Here is a 19,748-nt window from a genome sequence, read left to right on the forward strand (position 1 = left end):
GTTACTGATTTTTTTAATGTATTGTTGGATTTGGTTTAATATTTTGTTGAAGATATTTGCATGTGTGTTCACCAGAGATATTGTGATATTGCCCTATTGTTCTCTCTCTCTCTCTCTTTTAGTGTTTTGGTATCTGGTTTTGGTATTAGGATAATGCTGGCCTCATAACAATGAAATTGGAAACTTTTCTTACTCTTCTATTGTTTTAAATAGTTTGAAAAGAATAGGTATTAACTCTTCTTTTAATGTTTGGTAGAATTACTGTGATGCCATGTCTGATGAGAGTTTTTTTTGATTTAGTGATTCATTTTCATTGCTGGTAATCAGTCTATTCAAATTTTCTATTTCTTCCCAATTCAGTTTTGGCAGGTTGTGTGTTTTCAGTAATTTATCCATTCCTTCTATACTGTCCAATTTGTTGGCATATAATTTTCACAATAGTCTCTTGTAATTATTTGTATTTCTGTCGTGTTGCTTGTTATTTCTCTCTTTCATTTCTGATTTTGTTGAAGACGTCTATATTTGTTTTGATGAATCTGGGTAGAGGTGTACCAGTTTGTTGATTTTTTTTTTCCCCAAAGAACTAGCTCCTTGTTTCATTGATCTGTTTTATCTTTTTTAAAGTTTCTGTTTCGTTTATTTCTGTTCTAATCTTTATTATTTCCTTCCTTCTACTGGTTTAGGGTTTTGTTCTTTCTTTCTTTGCCTCTTTTTAGTATAAAATTAGGTTATTTATTTGAGATTTTTCTTCTCAGGACAGGCCTGTATTACTATAAACTTATTACTATAAAGTTCCTTTTAGCACCACTTTTGCTGCATCCCAAGGGTTTTTGACTACTGTGCTTTCATTTTCATTTATCTCCATGTTTTTTGATTTTCTGTGATTTCTGATTAACCAGTTCATTATTTAATAGTATGTTATTTAACCTTTATGTATTTGTGTTCTTTCCAGAATTTTTCTTCTGGTTGGTTTCTAGTTTCATAGTATTGTGGTTGGAAAAGATGCATGGTATGACTTCCTCTTTTCAATTTGTTGAGACTTATTTTCCAGTATAATATGATCTACTATGTAGAATATTCCATGTGCACTTGAATGTGTATTCTGTTTTAGGATGGATTGTTCTGAATATATCTGTCAGATCCATTTGACCCAATGTGTCATTCAAACCCATTGTTTTCTTGTCAATTTTCTATTTGGCTCTCTGTCCATTGATTTAAGTGGTTTTTAAAGTCCCCTGCTATTACTGAATTATTCTGTTACTTCTTCATGTTCATTAATAGTTGCTTTATGTGTTTCAGTGCTCCTATATTGGGCATATACATATTTACAGTTGTTATTCCTCTTGTTGAGTGTTCCCTTTATGATTTTATAGATCATTTTTTGTCACTTATTAACAGTCTTTGTTTTGCCCAATTTAAGTATCACTACTGACTTTCTTTTCACTGCTATTTGAATGATAAATGCTTTCCCATCTCTTCCCTTTTATCTTCATGTGTCTTTAGGTCTGAAATAGGTCTCTTGTAGGCAGCATATGGTTGGGTCTTCTTTTTTTTTTTTAATCCATTCCATCACCCTATGTCTTTTGATTGTTCCATTTACATTCAAAGTAATTATTGTTACTATATACTTATTGCCATTTTAGTACTTATTTTATGGGTTTTTTTGGTAGTTCTTCTCTGTTCCTTTCTTCTCTTGCTCTCTCGTGGTTTGTTGGCTTGCCTTAGTGATATACTTGGATTCCTTTCTCTTTACTGTTTGCTTAACTATTATAGTTTTTGATTTGTGGTTACCTCTAATGTTATATATAATATCTTCTGCATATAGTAATCTATATTAAGTTGATGTCACAGAAGCTTGAACCTATTCTAAAAGCACTCAGTTTTTTCTTCTTTCTTCCCCATGTTTTAAGTATGTGGTATCATGCTCTATATCCTTTTATTTTGTGAATACCTTCATTGATTATTATAGATATGCTTAATTTTACTGCTTTTGTGCTTCCTACTTTTCTTATTCGTCCTTATGATTTTTCCTTCCCGCACAAATAGTCCCATTTAAGGAACTGATTTAGTGGTGAGGCTGGTTTAGTGGTGATGAGTTCTGTCAACTTTTGTTTGGGAAACTATCTCTCCTTCTATTCTGAATCATGGCCTTGCTGGATAGAGTATTCTTAGTTGCAGAGTCTTTTGGGGATTTTTTTGTTTTTTGTTTTCAGCACTTTGAATATATCATGACCCTCCCTTCCTGCCTCTAAAGTGTCTGTTAGAAAAATCAGCTGATAGCCTTATGGAGTTTCCCTTGTATGTAATTATTTTCTCTTCCTACTTTAAAGGTCTCCTCTCTCTCTCTCTCACTACTTTTTGCCATTTTAATTATTGTTTGCTTTTTTCTGGGCCTCTTTGGGTAGATTTAGTTGTGTGATCTCCATGCTGGCTGAATCTGAATTTCTGTTTCTTACCCCAGATTCAGGAAGTTTTCAGCTGTTATTTCTGCAAATAAATTTTCTGCCCCCTTTCCTCTCTCTTCTCCTTCTAGGATCCCTATAATGCAAATGTTACTCTGCTTAATGGTGCCCCTGTGTGTCTTTTATTATTCTCCTCTTCTATTCATCCTTTTTCTTCTGTTCAGCATGATTGCTTTCCATTACTTTGTCCTCCAGTTCCCTCATCTGTTCTTTTGCTTTCTTAAGTCTACTATTTATTCACACTAGTGTATTTTTACTGTAACTAAGTTTTCCATCTCTGATTGGGTCCTTTTCTTTTTCAGCATTCCTCTGGCAATTTGGGGTCATTTCTGTTCCATAGAAATTTTAGGATTGTTTGTTCCAGCTCTGTGAAAATTGTCGATGGTCTTTTGATAGGGATTGCTTTGAATGTGTAGATTGTTCTGGGCAGCACAGACATTTTCACAATGCGTATTCTTCCAATCCATGAGCATGAAATGTTTTTCCAGATCCTTGTGTCTTTCTCAATTTCTCTCCTAAGTGTTCTGTAGTTTATAGAGTATAGATCCTTTACCTCTTTGATTCGGTCTCTTCCTAAGTATCTTATGGGTTTTGGTGGTATTGTAAATGGAATCGATTTCTTGATTTCTCTTTCTTCAGGCACGTTTTTAGTGTATAGAAATGTAGCTGATTTCTGTGCATTGAATTTATGTCCTGCCATGTTGCTGAATTGCTGTATGAGTTCTAATAATTTGGGGGTGGAGTCTTTTGGGCTTTCAACATAAAGTATCATGTTATCTGTGAAGAGGAAGAGTTTGACTTCTTTGCCAATTCGAATGCCTTTTATTTCTTTTTATTGTCTGTTGATGCTAGGACTTCTAGTGCTGTGTTGAACAATAGTGGCAAGAGTGGTCATCCCTCTTGTGTTTCTGATCTTACGGGAGATGGTCTCAGTTTTTCCCCATTGAGAATGATATTGTCTGTGGGCTTTTCTTAGATGGCTTTTATGATATTGAGGTATGTTCCCTCCATCCTTACACTCTGAAGACTTTTAATCAAGAAAGGATGCTGTACTTTGTCAAATGCTTTTTTTGGATCTATTGAGAGTATCATATCATTCTTGTCTTTTCTTTTATTAATGGGCTCTATCACATTTATTGATTTGCAAATTTTGAACTACCCTTATATCCCAAGAATAAATCTCTCCTGGTCATGGTGAATAATCCTTTTAATGTACTGTTGGATCCTATTGGCTATGATCTTGCTGAGTAATTTGGCATCCATGTTCATCAGGGATATTGGTCAGTAATTATTTTTGATGGGGTCTTTTGTTTTAGGATCAAGGTAATAATGTCCTCGTAGAACGAGTTTGGAATTTTTCCTTCCATTTCTGTTTTTTGAAACAGCTTCAGTAGAATAGGTATTGTTTTATCTTTAAATGTTTGGTAGAATTCCCCTGGAAAGCCATCTGGCCATGGACTCTTCTTTTTGTGAGTTTTTTTGTTGTTGTTGTTGTTGTTTGTTTGTTTTTTTTTTTTTTTGCTTTTTTTTAAAGAGTTCTTTCTTCCTTTTTTTTTAAAGATTTTATTTATTTATTTGACAGACAGAGATCACAAGTAGGCAGAGAGGCAGGCAGAGAGAGAGGAGGAAGCAGGCTCCCCACGGAGCAGAGAGCCTGATGCAGGGCTCGATCCCAGGACGCTGGGATCATGACCTGAGCTGAAGGCAGAGGCTTAACCCACTGAGCAACCCAGGTGCCTCTTTTTGTGAGGTTTTTGATTCCTGCTTCAATTTCCTTGCTGGTTATTGGTCTTTTGATATTGTTTGTTTCTTCCTGTTTCAGTCTTGGTAGTTTATAATTTTCTAGGAATGCATCTATTTCTTCCAGATTGCCTAATTTGTTGGCATATAGCTGCTGATAATAAGTTCTAATAACTTTGCCTCTATTTCCTTGGTATTGGTTGTGATTTCTCGCCTTTCATTCTTTATTTTATTTATTTTATTTTATTTATTTATTTGATAGAGAGAGATACAGTGAGAGGGAACACAAGCAGGGAGAGTAGGAGAGGGAGAAGCAGGCTTCCCGCCGAGCAGGGAGCCCAATGTGGGGCTCAATCTTAGGACCCTGGTACCATGACCTGAGCCAAAGGCAGATGCTTAACGACTGAGCCACCCAAGCGCCCCTCATTCTTTATTTTAGTAATTTGGGTCCTTTCTCTTTTGGAAAAGTCTAGCCAGCAGTTTATCAATCTTACCAGTTCTTTCAAAGAACCAGCTTCTAGTTTTGTCAGTTTCTTCTGTTGTTCATCTATTTTTTATTTCATTGATTTCTGTTCTAATCTTTATTGTCTTCTCTCTTTATATATATTTGTATAGACTTTATTTGTGGTTCTTTCTTCAGATACTTTAGGTGTAAGGTTAGCTTGTACATTTGGGATTTTTCTAACTTTTTTTGAATGAGGCTTGGATGGCTATGTGCTGCCCTCTAAGGACTGCCTTTGCAGTATCCCATATGTTTTGAACTGATATGTTTTCGTTTTCATTTGTTTACATGAATTGTTTAAGTTCTTTTTCAGTTTCCTGGTTGACCGATTCATTCTTCAGCAAAATTCTTTTAAACCTCCAAGTGTTTGAGTTCCTTCCAAATTTCCTCTTGTGATTGAGTTTCAAAGCATTGAGGTCTGAAAATCTGCAGGGAATAATCTCAGTCTTTTGATATCGGTTGAGACCTGATTTGTGACCCAGTATGTGATCTGTTCTGGAGAAAGTTACATGTGCACTCGGGAAGAATGGGTCTTTGGTTGTTTTAGGATGGAGTGTTCTGTATACAGAATATCTAATAAGATATACACATATCTATGAAGTCCCTCTGGTCCAATGTGTAATTCAAAGTTCTTGTTCTTTGTTGATCTTCTGCTTAGATGATCTGTTCATTGCTGTGAATGGGGTGTTGAAGTTTCCTACTATTAATGTATTATTATCAATATGTTTTTTTTTTAAGTTTTAAATTTTATTTTGCTCCTGTATTCAGAGCATAGATATTTACAGTTGTTAGATCTTCTTATTGGATAGACCCTTAAGTATGATACAGTGTCCCTCTATAGTCTTTGGTTTAAAATCTAATTTGTCTCTTATGAGGATTACTACCCCAGCTTTCTTTTGATGTCCATTAGCATGATAAATGATTCTCCATTCCCTTACTTTCAATCTGGAAGTGTCTTTTGGCTCAAAATAATTCTCTTGTAGACAGCATATGGATGGGTCCAGCTTTTTTATCTAATCTGATACCCAGGGTCTTTTGATTGGAGCATTCTGCCCATTTTCATTCAGAGTAACTATTGAAATATATGAACTTAGTGCTGTTGTATTGCTGAAGAAGTCCCTGTTTCTGTAGCTTGTCTCTGTTACTTTCTGGTCTATATTACTTTTGTTGTCTCTCTTCACCTACAGAATTCCCTTTAATATTTCTTACAGGCCTGTATTGGCGGTTGCTTGTTCTTTCAGTTTCTGCCTGTTCTAGAAGCTCTTTATCTCTTCATCTGTTCTGAATGACAGCCTTGCTGGATAAAGCCTTCTTGGCTGCATGTACTTTTCATTTATTAACCTGAATACGTCTTGCCAACCTTTTCTGGCTTGCCAGGTTTCTGTGGCTAGGTCTGATATTATTCTGATGTTCCTCTCTCCATATAGAAGGAACCTCATCTCCCTAGGTGCTTTTTTGGCTCTCCAATTTCCAAGTTTCACTATTATATATATTAGGGTGTTGATCTATTTTTATTGATTTTGGGAGGGGTCCTCTCTGCCTCTTGGACATGGATGCTTCTTTCCTTCCCCAGATTAGGAAAGTTCTCAGCTATGGTTTGCTCAAATATACCTTCTATGTCCTTGCTCTTTCTCCACCCCTTTGCAGAATCCTAGTAATTCTGACATTTGAACGTTTCATGGAATCATTAATCTCTTTAAGCTTTTTCATAGGCTTTTAATTGTCTTTCCCCTTTTTTCTCTACTTCTTTCCTTTCCACATGCCTATCCTCTACATCACTTATTCCCTTCTGCCTCATTGATCCTAACTGTCAGAGCATCCAGTTTAGACTACATCTCATTCATAGCATTTTTAAATGCAACCTGATTAGATCTCATCTCCACCTTTAGAGGTTCTGTATTGTCACTTATGCTTTTTTCAAGCCTAGGTATTAACTTTCTGATTGCTATCCTGAATTCTATTGCTGACCTCATACTTATATCCATATTGATTACCTCTGTGGCAAAGAACAAGGTTCTTGTGTGTGTGTGTGTGTGTGTGTGAGAGAGAGAGAGAGAGAGAAAGAGATAGTTCCCCCTTCTAGTCATTCTTGCCAGAGAATAGTGGGTGGGCAAAGGAACAGAGTCCAAAATATCAACCATGACCCAAGCAAAATCCACCTGAGAAAAATCCAAAGTAGTTGGAAGCCACCACAGGAAAGCAAACAAAGCCAAAATGAAACACAAGAATAAAATAAAAATTTTAAAAACTTTTTTTAAATAGGGAGCAGAAGAAAGAGTATAATCTTGCAGGGCGGACAAAGCAGAGTGATTCTTTTGTTCCTGGGTGAACTTTGGTCTCTGTGTTAGAAGACACCATATCCCAAAATTGCGAAAAAGTAAAAACAACAACAACAAAAAACCATACACATGCGCGCGCGCACACACACACACATACACGTATATGTATGTGTGTGTGTGTATAATAGAGTGAGAAAAGGACTAAAATGATGCATATATCTATAAAATGTAGATTTGAAGAAATGCAAGTTAAAAACTCTGAAACATAAGTTGATATATTAAGAATCTAGCTGAAATGGGAAAAAAGTAAAAAGGAGAAAAGAAAAGAAAAAAGGAAAGGAGAATTTTACCTGAAAAATAAATGAGTCATGAGACAACACCTGGAGCTCAATATACTGTTTTCCCCTGGTGTTGGAGTCTTGTGGGATCCATAAACTTGTTGTCCACCTGTTCTTTCAGTCTGTCTTCTGGGGTTAGGGCCTGCCATGCTGCTTCTGAGGTTTCCCTTCCTAGGCAGAGTAGTCTGACCCCTGTCAGAGGGATGGGCTCAGTGGAAACTGGTCCTCTCTGTGGCTTTTGTTCCCTGGAGGCTTTCTGGTCCTCTCATAGGATCAGAGCAAAAATGGCTGTGCCCATTGTTTCCCTTTGATTTCTCCTTCAAAGACACTGAAACCCTGCAGATGACTTGGTAATATGACCTCACCTACTTTTTCTTGGCTTTAAGAGGATACATTGTCACCTTGTTTTATTGTAAATATTTTCTGTGATTTTTGCTTTTGAAACATAGTTGCTCTTTCTGTTCTATATCATAATTTAGAAAGAATCTAAAACTTCGCTGCCACTGCCTTCTTCCATCACAATCTTCTGTTACAAGCATTTTAATTAATAATACTTCCTCATGGAAATATACCAAAATTCTCTCAACCACTCATTTTTCTAAAATTTAATTTAATTTTATTTTCAGTGTTCCAAAATTAATCATTTGTGCACCTCACCTGGTGCTCCATGCAATATGTTCCCTCCTTAATACCCACCACCAGGCTCACACAACCCCCCACTACCCTTCCCTCCAAAACTCTCATTTTGTTTCTTAGAGTCCACAGTCTCTCATGGTTTGTCTTGCCCTCTGATTCTTAATGTTGAACATTTATGCATGCTTTCCATCTTCAGAAGCCATCTCAGAAATGTCCTGTATAAAGTCTTTATAGTTTTAATGGGAAAATAACTATTATTCTCCATCATATCCAGTAATGTGTTTCTTTTATTACCCAGAACCAATCTGTTTCTTACAGAAAGTAAAATAGAATGAAAACCACTAGAAGGAAATATATAAAAACTTGAAATGTATTTATACAAACCTAGAAAAAAGACTCATTTTAAGTCACAGAGGACAAAATACAAATGGTCTAACATACTAACACCAGTATTTCAACCAAAAGATTGAGAGATTTACAAGCAAAATAGAAATACTAGGTACTGGCAGATCCCTTGTGGAGATAAAATTTAATTCCCATTTTGGTTCAGTTTGTGAACACTTAATGAAAATCCTTAAAAATATGTGTAATCTGTGATGCAGGAAGTTCATTCCCATGATTTGATCATAAGGGAAAAGTAGAATGTGTTTAAAATTGTAACTATAGAAATATTTGTTGCAATGATTTTTATAATATTGAAAATAAAAAATTATCCAAATATCTATAAATAAAGCATTTAGTAAAATTATGCATATTCATGGAATGGAATACCTTACAGCCACTAGATTATGTTGTTGAATATTATGTAATGGTATAAATATATGTGCAGTTTTTAAACAAATTTATTTATTTATTTGAGAGAGAGAGTGAGCACAGGTGGTGGGTGGGGGGGCAGTGGAGTGGGAGAGGGAGAATCAGTGTGTTTGGGGAGGCCACCGTGCTGCTCATTCTGGGCTCCCAATTGGCCCCAAGGGGACCAGGGATGCTGTATTTTTCTGCAGAGGCTCAGAGAGTCCCCACGAATCGCTCAGGGTCCCTTAGCAGATGTGAGTCAGAGGGCTGCTTTCCGCACACCTCCCAGTTGAGCAAGGAGCCTGACAGGGCTGGATCCCAGGATCCTGGGATCATGACCCAAGCTAAAGGAAGCTGTTTAGTTGACTAAGCCACTGAGGCCATGCCTATATTTGCAAAGTTAAATGAAAAAAAAAACAGTTTATTAAAAAAAAACAGTTTATAAAATATCATAAATGGTGTCTCCCACTTTTACAAAAATATATTTACAAAGAAAGATTCTGGAAGGATATAATCAAATTCTTATTTTTAGGTGTTACTGTTACATATTTTTTCTTTTTTGTTTTTATTTTTTTGTTTTTTTTGAGATTTTTTTTCTTAATTTTATATATTTTGTAATTAACACTTACTGATTTTATATTAAGAAAGAAGTTACTGGGGCGTCTGGGTGGCTCAGTGGGTTAAAGCCTCTGCCTTCGGCTCAGGTTGTGATCCCAGGGTCCTGGGATCGAGCCCCACATCGGGCTCTCTGCTCAGCAGGGAGCCTGCTTCCTCCTCTCTCTCTCCCTGCCTCTCTGCCTACTTGTAATCTCTGTCAAATAAAATAAATAAAATCTTAAAAAAAGAAAGAGCTTACTATTAAAATAGTCATAAAAATCGAATATGTTCTCATTTGTTTATAGTTGTCAGATTTTTTTAAAATGTTAATATGAGTACATAATGCATGTATGATTGCATATGTAAATGAATTGTTCTTTAAAAAGATGTAATTTTTTATAGTTCTGGATAGAGCCCCACGTTTTCTTGTGTAGTGTCTGCATTTATTTATAAGGATCCTAAGTGGATTCTATGAGATACCTAAATGACATTTATATATAGCTGAAAATAGTATAATTGGAACTTTTATAAAATTAAAGATGTCATTTAGAATATTACTTTTCCTTGGTGTAGAAGTAGAAATTTACATGAGAGACTTAGTCTGTGTGAGCCATGTTAAACATTCGCAGTGGAGGGAATGTAGAGTACTAGAGAGTAGAATGTAGAGTACTAGAAAAGCTTGGTCTTGTGAAGTCAGCCAATTGTGGTTTTGACCTTGAGCTTTGTGACTGTGGACATAACAACAACCTCTTTGAGCCATTGTTAAGCATCTTGTAAAATGTAAACATATTGCCACCTGTTTTGTGGGGTTGAGATTATAGGAAATAACGTATGCCATTTAGCCCTTTGCTGATCACACAATAAGTATTAAAAAATGCTAACATGGATGGTGATAACTTGCTTTGTACCATGTATCCTTAGGAGATATGGTAAGAGGATTATCTTTCCTTTAATTTAATTTATTTATCTTTATTTATATTATTGATTTCATTTGATTGGAGACCTGCATTACTTTTTCTAGTTGGATTTGAAATAAAGGGACCTAGCTTATCAAAGAAAGTAATTGCTTCTGCTTTTGAGAGAATATTTTCTCCCTTTAGCTATAGAGTTTTGGGTTTATTTTTAATTTTTGGTTCTTTATGATTTGAAAACTTTCATAATGAGTACAATTCTGTGGCTCAAACTTATTTTCCAGTCATATCTTCAAGGTATAGAGTATAGAAGTAGAGAGGTATACAGTATAGAAGCCAAGAGTATAGAAACCCTAATCATACTGTCTGATTTAAATTTAGGCTTTATCACTGTACCCTCTGCAAAACTTACTCAGTTTTGATTTTGACATTCTCACTTTGGGCAAGTAATTTGACTTTTTGTGTTTGTTCTTATAATTTAAATGGGAATAATAAAAATACATATCTTCTATGTATGTTCTAAGTATAGCTAAAAGGACTAAATGAGCAATTATATGTAAAGTATAGCTTAGTAATAAGCCTTCTAAATATTTTTGTGTTTTTTTAAATTGAGATAATTGACATATAACATTGTATTAGTTTTAGGTGTACAACATAATGTTTTGAATGTGTGTGTATATCTGCGTGTATGTATATACATATATATGTAGTGACATAATTATCACAACTAATTTAATTAATATCTATTACCACATATAGTTACAATTTTTTTCTTGTGCTGATGAAGTCAAATTACTTGCCCAAAGTTAGAAAGTCTTCTTTCTTTCTTTATTCTTTTCAATTTATTCATCCCCAGGATTTATTTAACTTATGTAACTGGAAGTTTGCACTTTTTGAGCACCTTCACTCATTTGACCATAAATACTGTTATTAGTTCTTACTACATTACTCTTTTCTCATTTAGTCATTTATTGAACACATATTTATTGATTGCCTACCATATGTGAGGCCGTAATACCCAGATACAGAAACATCAATGAACAGAACAAAGTCATTACCCTCATGAAACTTGTATTCTAGTGCAGGAGATTGCAAAAGAATATTTGATGTTAGGCAAGTCCTATGAAGAAAAATAAACAGAATAAAGAGAGGGCAGCTAGTAAAGAGTGTTACTTGAGATTGTGTATTCATTTTAGCTTAGACCATGCAAATACTTGGAAGAAGACTATTCCTGGCTAAGGGAACAACATAAATAGATTTCTGAGGCAGTAACAGTCCTGATGAATGTGAAGAACAACAACATCCACTATACTGTGGATGGAGCAAAGTGAATAAAGAAAAGCGTAGTATTCTTGCCATTTGCAACGACGTGGATGGAACTAGATGGTATTATGCTGAGTGAAATAAATCAATCAGAGAAAGACAACTATCATATGATCTCCCTGATGTGAGGAGGTGAAGATGCAACATGTGTGGTTTTGAGGGGTAGGAAAATAATAAATGGAACAAGATGGGATCGGGAGGGAGACAAACCAAAAGAGACTCTTAATGTCACAAAACAAACTGAGGGGGCAGGGAGACGGTAGTGGAGTTATAGACATTGGGGAGGGTATGTGCTATGGTAAGTGCTGTGAAGTGTGTAAACCTGGCAATTCACATACTTGTATCCCTGGGGCTAATAATACATTATATGTTTATAAAATTTTTTTTATTTAATTTTAAAAAATTTTTAAAAAAGAAAAGAGTAGCAGTGTTTTCCCAACCCGCATGTCCAAACACGGGGAGGGAAAGTGAGGTCATGCCTGAAAAATCTGAGGGGTTGATCATCTTTCTAGAAGTGACTAAGCATTACCAGAGCAGGGTGTCCGAATTATATGAATAGACTAAATTTTCTCATTTTAATATTTTATTGTGGTAAAATATACATAAAAATTTACCATTTTGGAGGAGGGAGTCAAGAAGGCAGAGAAGTAGCAGGCTGAGACTACTTCAGCTAGCAGGAGATCAGCTAGAGAGCTTATCTAAAGATTGCAAACACCTGCAAATCCATCGGCAGATCGAAGAGAAGAAGAACAGCAATTCTAGAAACCGAAAAACAACCACTTTCTGAAAGGTAGGACTGGCGGAGAAGTGAATCCAAAGTGACGGGAAGATAGACCCGGGGGGAGGGGCTGGTCCCCACATGCAGCGGAGCAGCGGAGCACAAAATCGGGACTTTTAAAAGTCTGTTCCACTGAGGGACATCGCTCCAGAGGCTAAACTGAGGCGAAGCCCACGCGGGGTCGGTGTGGCCTCAGGTCCCGCAGGGTCACAGAAGGATCGGGGGTGTCTGAGTGTTGCAGAGCTTGCAAGTATTGGAGCGAGAAAGCTGGCTGCAGAGACAGAGCCAATAGTGAGCTCGCAGCTTGGGGTTACCTTGAACCGGTGCAGGCTCTGTGAGCTCAGAGCGTGGCCGGTGGTCAGGAAGACGGGAATTACTGGGCGCTGTTCTCTGAGGGCGCACTGAGGAGTGGGGCCCCGGGCTCTCGGCTCCTCCGGGCCGGAGACCAGGAGGCTGCCATTTGTATTCCCGTCCTCCGGAACTCTACGGAAAGCGCGCAGGGAACAAAAGCTCCTGAAATCAAACCCGAGCGGATTACTCAACCCGGCCCCTGGTAAGGGCGGTGCAATTCCACCTGGGGCAAAGACACTTGAGATCACTACACCAGGCCCCTCCCCCAGAAGATCAACAAGAAATCCAGCCAAGGCCAAGTTCACCTACCAAGGAGTATGGTTTCAATACCAAGGAGAGTAGCAGAATTCCAGAGGAGGAGAAAGCAAAGCACAGAACTCATGGCTTTATCCCTGTGATTTTTTAGTCTTGCAGTTAAAGTAATTTACCATGCTAATGGACATCAGAAGAAAGCAGGAGTGGCAATCCTTAGATCAATTAGCTTTTAAGCCAAAGACTATAATAAGAAATGAGGAAGGACACTATATCATACTCAAAGGGTCTATCCAACAAGAAGATCTAACAATTTTAAATATCTATGCCCCCAACGTGGGAGCAGCCAACTACATAAACCAATTAATAACAAAATCAAAGAAACACATCAACAGTAATACAATAATAGTAGGGGACTTTAACAGTCCCCTCACTGAAATGGACAGATCATCCAAGCAAAAGATCAACAAGGAAATAAGGCCTTTAAACGACACACTGCACCAGATGGACATCACCGATATATTCAGAACATTTCATCCCAGAGCAACAGAATATACATTCTTCTCTAGTGCACATGGAACATTCTCCAGAATAGATCACATCCTCGGTCCTAAAACAGGACTCAACCGGTATCAAAAGATTGGGATCATTCCCTGCATATTTTCAGACCACAATGCTCTGAAGCTAGAACTCAACCACAAGAGGAAGTTTGGAAAGAACCCAAATACATGGAGACTAAACAGCATCCTTCTAAAGAATGAATGGGTCAACCAGGAAAATGAAGAAGAATTGAAAAAAATCATGGAAACAAATGATACTGAAAACACAACGGTGCAAAATCTGTAGGATGCAACAAAGGCAGTCCTGAGAGGAAAATATATAGCGGTACAAGCCTTTCTCAAGAAACAAGAAAGGTCTCAGGTACACAACCTAACCCTACACCTAAAGGAGCTGGAAAAAGAACAAGAAAGAAACCCTAAGCCCAGCAGGAGAAGAGAAATCATAAAGATCAGAGCAGAAATCAATGAAGTAGAAACCAAAAAAACAATAGAACAAATCAACCAAACTAGGAGCTGGTTCTTTGAAAGAATTAATAAAATTGATAAACCCTTGGCCAGACTTATCAAAAAGAAAAGAGAAAGGACCCAAATAAATAAAATCATGAATGAAAGAGGAGAGATCACAACTAACACCAAAGAAATACAAACAACTGTAAGAACATACTATGAACAACTCTACACCAACAAATTTGACAATCTGGAAGAAATGGATGCATTCCTAGAAACATATAAACTACCACAACTGAACCATGAAGAAATAGAAAGCCTGAACAGACCCATAACCAGTAAGGAGCTTGAAACAGTCATTAAAAATCCCAAACAAACAAAAGCCCAGGGCCAGACGGCTTCCCGGGGAATTCTACCAAACATTTAAAGAAGAACTAATTCCTATTCTCCTGAAACTGTTCCAATAAACAGAAATGGAAGGAAAACATCCAAACTCATTTTATGAGACAACATCACCTTGATCCCAAAACCAGACAAGGATCCCATCAAAAAAGAGAGCTTTAGACCAATATCCTTGATGAACACAGATGCGAAAATTCTCACCAAAACACTAGCCAATAGGATTCAACAGTACATTAAAAGGATTATTCACACGACTAAGTGGGATTTATTCCAGGGCTGCAAGGTTGGTTCAACATACGCAAATCAGTCAATGTGATACAACACATCAATAAAAGAAAGAACAAGAACCATATGATACTCTCAATAGATGCTGAAAAAGCATTTGACAAAGTACAGCATCCCTTCCTGATCAAAACCCTTCAAAGTGTAGGGATAGAGGGCACATACCTCAATATCATCAAAGCCATCTATGAAAAACCCACCGCAAATATCATTCTCAATGGAGAAAAACTGAAAGCTTTTCCGCTAAGGTCAGGAACACGGCAGGGATGTCCATTATCACCACTGCTATTCACCATAGTACTAGAAGTCCTAGCCTCAGCAATCAGACAACAAAAGGAAATGAAAGGCATCCAAATCGGAAAAGAGGAAGTCAAACTATCACTCTTCGCAGATGATATGATATTATATGTGGAAAACCCAAAAGACTCCACTCCAAAACTGCTAGAACTTGTACAAGAATTCAGTAAAGTGTCAGGATATAAAATCAATGCACAGAAATCAGTTGCATTTCTCTACACCAACAACAAGACAGAAGGAAGAGAATTTAAGGAGTCATTCCCATTTACAATTGCACCCCAGACCATAAGATACCTAGGAATAAACCTAACCAAAGAGGCACAGAATCTATACACAGAAAACTATAAAGTACTCATGAAAGAAATTGAGGAAGACACAAAGAAATGGAAAAATGTTCCATGCTCCTGGATTGGAAGAATAAATATTGTGAAAATGTCTATGCTACCTAAAGCAATCTACACATTCAATGCAATTCCTATCAAAGTACCATCCATCTTTTTCAAAGAAATGGAACAAATAATCCTAAAATTTATATGGAACCAAAAAAGACCTCGAATAGCCACAGGAATATTGAAAAAGAAAGCCAAAGTTGGTGGCATCACAATTCCGGACTTCAAGCTCTATTACAAAGCTGTCATCATCAAGACAGCATGGTATTGGCACAAAAACAGAAACATAGATCAATGGAACAGAATAGAGAGCCCAGAAATAGACCCTCAACTCTATGGTCAACTAATCTTCGACAAAGCAGGAAAGAATGTCCAATGGAAAAAAGACAGCCTCTTCAATAAATGGTGCTGGGAAAATTGGACAGCCACATGCAGAAAAATGAAATTGGACCATTTCCTTACACCACACACGAAAATAGACTCAAAATGGATGAAGGACCTCAGTGTGAGAAAGGAATCCATCAAAATCCTTGAGGAGAACACAGGCAGCAACCTCTTCGACCTCAGCCGCAGCAACATCTTCCTAGGAACATCGCCAAAGGCAAGGGAAGCAAGGGCAAAAATGAACTATTGGGATTTCATCAAGATCAGGAGCTTTTGCACAGCAAAGGAAACAGTTAACAAAATCAAAAGACAACTGACAGAATGGGAGAAGATATTTGCAAACAACATATCAGATAAAGGACTAGTGTCCAATATCTATAAAGAACTTAGCAAACTCAACACCCAAAGAACAAATAATCCAATCATGAAATGGGCAGAGGACATGAACAGACATTTCTGCAAAGAAGACATCCAGATGGCCAACAGACACATGAAAAAGTGCTCCGTATCACTCGGCATCAGGGAAATACAAATCAAAACCACAATGAGATATCACCTCACACCAGTTAGAATGGCTAAAATCAACAGGTCAGGATATGACAGATGCTGGCGAGGACGCGGAGAAAGGGGAACCCTCCTACACTGTTGGTGGGAATGCAAGCTGGTGCAACCACTCTGGAAAGCAGCACGGAGGTTTCTCAAAATGTTGAAAATAGAACTGCCCTATGACCCAGCAATTTCACTACTGGGTATTTACCCTAAAGATACAAACGTAGTGATCCAAAGGGGCACGTGCACCCGAATGTTTATAGCAGCAATGTCCACAATAGCCAAACTATGGAAAGAACCTAGATGTCCATCAACAGATGAATGCATAAAGAAGATGTGGTATATATACACAATGGAATACTATGCAGCCATCTAATGAAATCTTGCCATTTGCGACAACATGGATGGAACTAGAGCGTATCATGCTTAGCGAAATAAGTCAAGCAGAGAAAGACAACTATCATATGATCTCCCTGATAGAGGAAGTGGTGATGCAACATGGGGGCTTAAGTGGGTAGGAGAAGAATAAATGAGACAAGATGGGATAGGGAGGGAGACAAACCATAAGTGACTCTTAATCTCACAAAACAAACTGAGGGTTGCTGGAGGTAGGGGGGTTGGGAGAAGGGGGTGGGGTTATGGACATTGGGGAGGGTATGTGCTTTGGTGAGTGCTGTCAAGTTTGTAAATCTGGCGATTCACAGACCTGTATCCCTGGGGATAAAAATATATATTTATAAAAAATAAAAAATTTATTAAAAAAATGAAAAGTAAAGAGTATTGTAAGATGAGGTCAGAGAAATCAGTGATAGAAGCTTGGTAGGCCATTGTGAGGACTTTGTATTTTACTGAAATGTGGTGAGAAGGCAAAATTTGAATAAGAAGAATGATGTGTTGTGATTAATATTTTTAAAATATCATTGACTGCTTTTGTAACAAAAAGACTTGAGTGTCTGATTAGAAGTTGGGAGACCAGTTAAGAGGCTATTACGGTAGTACAGACAAGAGCTGATGATTGTGGTGGGGAGAAGTGATTGGGTTTGGGATGAATTTCGGGATATATTTGGAAGTAAGCTCCTAAGATTTGCTGATGTATTTATGATCAATTGTGTGAATGATAGTACCATTTACTGAAATGGGAAACACTCCGGGAAGAGTATGTATATGGGGAGTATAAGTGTTTTGTAATGGACTGTTATTTGGAAATGCTTGTGATGGAAATATATGGAGATTTTTAGACAGTATGATATAGGAGTAGAGTTCAGAGGAGAAGTCAAGGCTAGAGATAAAAATTGGGGAATTGCCTTTGTGTAAAATAGTATTTCAAGTCACTGTACTTGATGAGTGAGTTTGGATAGAGAAGACTAGCTGGGGGATGCTCCAACATGTACTGGTTAAGCAGAGCAAAAGGGTCCAGCAAAGAAGACTTGGAAGGTGTGGCTTGTAGGTTAGGAAGATAGTGTAACGTATGGAAACCTAGTGGGGAAAAAATTTCAGGAAAAAGGAGGTGATCTACAGGGTGTTAGAAATTTGAGGGGAAAGTCTAAAATAATTGCTAGAGTGTGTGGAGAAAATAGTTTGTTTCCTTGATTGCCTGGCAATACTAGAGGCCATTTGAGGTGTAATGTCATAAATTTAATGTGAGAGTAGTCAACACAATTTGTAATTATAACGACTTTAATCTGCCCAGGTATGTGTACAGAGCAGGGTGAAAGTTGGATTTAGAGTTTGGATTTTGCCATGGAAATATGAATAAAGAAGAGAGGGGAAGGGAATGTACACACAAGGAAGTGATTTTTAGTGAGGGGTATAAAATCAAACATTGGTAAGCAGGGACATGGGACTAGATTCTGCGTGCTCCAGCTAAACCAGATCTCTGTTGCCAATAACCATATTTTGTTTTCATCTCTGCTTGTGTTTTTTGAGTTTCCCTTTTTATTTTTCCGTTCAGCCATCTTCCTAACTCCCAGTCCAAACACACACACATATATCCAATATCCATATGTTCAAATTCAGCCTATCCTTCAAGAGATAGCAGACCTGGTACTTCCTTCTTGAAAACTTTCCTCCTCACCCCCAGTGAACAGTGCTTTTGTTTCCCTTTTGAACTCCTGTAGCACTCTAACTTTCTAATTGGCACTTATTGGTTGATATTGTAGGTGTGTGTGTGTGTGTGTGTGTGTGTGTGTGTGTGTATTTTAAACCTCTCTACACTGTGTGGTTGTGAGGGACAAGCATATGTCCTTGTAATCTTAGCATTTATCACAGTTGATGTGCAGCAAATGTTTGATAAGTCAATGAAATCCTTTTTTAAATTTAAATTCAGTTAGCCAATTTACAGTACATCATTAGTTTCAGATGTAGTGTTCAATAATTTATCAGTTTCATATAACACCAGTGCCCATCACATCATGTGCCCTCCTTAAGTCAATGAAATCTTAAGTAAAACAGTTTCTTCAGTGTTTTCCAAAGCAATTGTGAAAACCAGAATTTCTTTAAGATTGCTTTTACTTTCATCTGTGTACCCTTTTATACTCACTGTAGTCTGTTGCAGTGCTCTGTTCATTTTTTAACCAGCATCATCATCATCGTTTTTTATCTTGCAGGAGCATCTCTCTTTAAAGAAGTATGTTATTGACATTATGGTTGAAAGTGCAGCTCTACCAGAACCTTTGAACGATGGAGAAGAGCGGCAGAAAAATAAAAGAAAAGCCAAAAAGATAAAAGCCCGGATGAACTCCAGGTACCATAAATATCCTTCAAATCAAAACAGAAACTGTTATCCTTTTTAATGTATGTCTGAGGAAGACCCTCTCCCTCACACAAAAGTTTAAACTTGTTTGCTTTAAGAAAGCCTTGAAAATAATACTGATGAGCCTAATTTATAGCCACTTTCTTTGATTGAGAAAGAAAACTGCATATCGATCTAAAGCCCTTGCTTTCACCTGTTAAGAGCTCTTCTTATAATTGGATGCCAAAGCCCTGCCAAACTTGTGCCTTCTCCAGCATACAGTAGTATGTTTAAGTATGTGTAAACTAAGCCTATTTTTCTTTCCAACTATTGATTTTTAAATGAGGTATCAAAGAAAATCAATAGCAATCAACAAATAGAAGTCTGCTGGCTGTAGTGTCAAATCCCATGACTAGGTTTAATCAATTTGGTTGCCTGTCACAACAAGAAAAAGTTCAAGAAATATCTTGAAATGGAAAGTGAGTTGTCAGACCTGTAGTTTATCATCAGCCTCCAAAGTAACATCCGAGGATCAGACAGCTATGTAGTACATCATTACCTCACATGGTTTGAGCATCACCTGATGACTGATGAGTCCTAGGACACAAATGTAGTTCCTCTGTAGTGTAGATAATTTTTGCTCTTTGGGAGAAGGTAACTTAAATATGTTGTTTTACTTTTTTTTTTAAAGATTTTATTTATTTGCTTGACAGAGATCACAAGTAGGCAGAGAGGCAGGCAGAGAG

The 19,748-nt window shown here is 37.2% G+C and overlaps 1 protein-coding gene across 2 annotated transcripts in view; it reads left to right on the forward strand.

Moving 5' to 3' along the window:
• SCAPER (S-phase cyclin A associated protein in the ER) overlaps window positions 1-19,748 on the forward strand; it is a 569,517-nt gene that overhangs the window by 249,256 nt on the left and 300,513 nt on the right. For both annotated transcript variants that reach the window (XM_044231262.1, XM_044231263.1), the window contains exon 21: window positions 18,878-19,014. In XM_044231262.1, coding sequence (XP_044087197.1) covers window positions 18,878-19,014 — 137 coding nt within the window. The remainder of the gene's footprint in view (window positions 1-18,877; window positions 19,015-19,748) is intronic.

This window comes from Neovison vison, chromosome 13 (assembly GCF_020171115.1).
Source record: "Neovison vison isolate M4711 chromosome 13, ASM_NN_V1, whole genome shotgun sequence".
NCBI classification, from domain to species: Eukaryota; Metazoa; Chordata; class Mammalia; order Carnivora; family Mustelidae; genus Neogale; species Neogale vison.